The sequence below is a fragment of the Penaeus japonicus genome, unplaced genomic scaffold (assembly GCF_977035675.1).
Source record: "Penaeus japonicus unplaced genomic scaffold, GWHDUDI00000001_assembly GWHDUDI00000012, whole genome shotgun sequence".
In the NCBI taxonomy this organism is placed as follows: domain Eukaryota; kingdom Metazoa; phylum Arthropoda; class Malacostraca; order Decapoda; family Penaeidae; genus Penaeus; species Penaeus japonicus.
The window spans coordinates 36,222,080-36,224,579 of NW_028234414.1; the positions used below are offsets into that span (position 1 = coordinate 36,222,080).

Sequence of the window (2,500 nt, forward strand, 5' to 3'; positions counted from 1 at the left end):
ATTTTGAACATCTTCTACTACATTCTTTATATAATGATTACTGCTTCTTATAATGCATAATATCTGAGGATTTTACTCAGTACCTTGAAACTTATGAATACATCAGCATACTCTCATATGATAATCTTAAGCTGCAACACTTGCAGTACAAGAAAATTCATAAGCAAGACAGACCAACTACTTTCTTTTCAATGTCTACCCTATTTTGGATACACATCTATTCTTATCACATGTTTATCCTGATACAAATTTGTTAAATCAAGAAAGGAATTTTTTCTGTTAGAAATCATATTGAAAAAAAAATCATTCAAATCAATTGGCAAATGTCTACTCAAGTACAAGATTCTGATATATCTTTTACGCTAACATCATCACTCCTTTATATTTGCAACCTTTTTTTTATTAACAAATGGTGACTCAAAACTTCAAGCAATTCTGCATAACCTTTAATATACAATCATTTCAAGTTTACTATCACAGCCTAAGAGTGCCCATACACTAAAGATCAATTTCATTCCTATCCACATACCTTACTACATCATAAGGCATACTACATTACGCATGACAGAAAAACTTCACAATGCAAAGCATTTGTAATTAACACATTTTGATTATAACTACATCAGAGTAATGTCATTCTGATGAAGATATAATTGAAACATGTTAATTATATCTCTCATGCTGTAAAGTTATTCAGTCTCATTTATACTTTTATCTATATGTCACAATCAGCACATCAGATCTAATATCAAAGCTTTCAGGAATAATGGAATAGAAAAACTTGAGCTATTAAAAAAAAAAAAAGTGTTAACATAAAATATCACTGAAAATGGAAGCACTCAGTAACAATCTCAGTAAACAAGTAAAAGAGAAACTAACCTTATTCAGCTGGCTTTGGTTAATAATAGGTCCCTGATTAACTCCCTTCTCATATCCATCACCTACAACCAGTTGCTTGCTCACAGCTTCCTTCACCTGCTCCAGGAACTGGTCATAGACTCCAGACTGAACCAAGATCCTGTTTGCACTGATGCAAGCCTGTGGAGAGAAAAACTATTTTTGAACTGCATGCTTGGATCCAAAGACAGATTCTGCATCAAGAGGAGAAAGTATAATTCCTCAGTAAGTAATTTCTAAGCCAAAATTATGGATTGCTGGAAACAGGAGCCTATCCCAAAACATTTTCTTTCTGTAAAATACAAGCTAAAATGACTACAACAGATGCTAATGCAAATAAGGTAAGGATGTATCTGAAGATGATAACAGAAAAGAGGAATGTGGTCAAAATCAAAACATAATATTCATGAATATATTACAGGAATAAACAGTACAAGAGTTTGTTCTATCATTTATCTGCAAATCTAAATAGTTAATTAAGTAAATTAGTCAAATCTGTAATCAACATGACAAACCTAGCCGCAGCTAGGTCTGTCAACCTTACTTCTCACTATATGTACTAAAGTTTTATGGAGTATCTCTAACGTGACACGCCCAGGCAAACAATCTCAAACTCGAGCCTGACAATAAACACAGATTGACTTTGGTGTTCAGTGAAAAAAATATATAACAAGAAGTATTCAGGATTAAATTAAACTAATCTTTCTAGCTTCTAATTCATTTCAAATGATTTTACAACTAATAAGCAACTTTTTACTACTTTCTATGTAAATACTTGCCTTTAAACCATTGCTAATTTATGGCCAGATATTCTATACACTCCAAACCTTTACTACACCTCTGAAGCGAAAGCCTACAGTAACTATGCCTTATGTACTTCTGTATTTCTATTGCACTTGCCTGTCCTGCATTCCTGAACTTTGCAACCATTAGTCCTTCAACAGCAGATTTCAAATTGGCTGAATTGAAGACAATAAATGGGGCGTTTCCTCCCAACTCCAGTCCAATCCTCTTGATGCCAGTTGAACAGAGTTTGTACAACAAGTGTCCCACCACAGTAGATCCTGATTTAAGATTAGGAGAGAATGTGTCATTAAACCAAAGAAAAAAGCCTTAATTTTTTTACAACTGACATTCGTAACATTGATATGCCAGATAGAAAGCACATATATTACCACTATCCATTTTAGGTTGTGCGAATACAGAGGTTAAATTCCCTGTCAAAACTACAAATGACTTCTATCAGTATCAAAATAGGGCATAAAATACAGCTCCTCATCCTCAGAATCTTGAAAAAAAAAACAATATTCTGTTTTTAATAATCACTTCTCCATCAGATATATTAAATTAAAATATCACATACTCACCTGTGAAGGACATGCCAGCTACTTTTGGGCTTGTGCACATAATATTTCCAACAGCTGGGGTGTTTGGCCTTGATGCCGTTACCACATTAACAACACCTGAAAGAGATAGGGGTAAGTTTTAATCCATTTGAATTTTAAAAGCGTGTTGAAATATTATAATGGAAATACTATTACGTCCCCATTTCTCATTATTGCGTCCGACTTTCTGCATCCAAGAATCTGTGAAGATAAGTTTT

General features: G+C 33.4%; 1 protein-coding gene across 1 annotated transcript in view; it reads right to left on the minus strand.

Moving 5' to 3' along the window:
• Positions 1-2,500, minus strand: part of Ssadh (succinic semialdehyde dehydrogenase) — a 17,861-nt gene that overhangs the window by 2,597 nt on the left and 12,764 nt on the right. Inside the window, exons 7-9 of the mRNA XM_086542738.1 lie at positions 2,265-2,360; positions 1,798-1,961; positions 880-1,038 (exon numbers count right to left, since the gene is read on the minus strand). Of these exons, the coding sequence (XP_086398864.1) occupies positions 880-1,038; positions 1,798-1,961; positions 2,265-2,360 (419 nt within the window). The remainder of the gene's footprint in view (positions 1-879; positions 1,039-1,797; positions 1,962-2,264; positions 2,361-2,500) is intronic.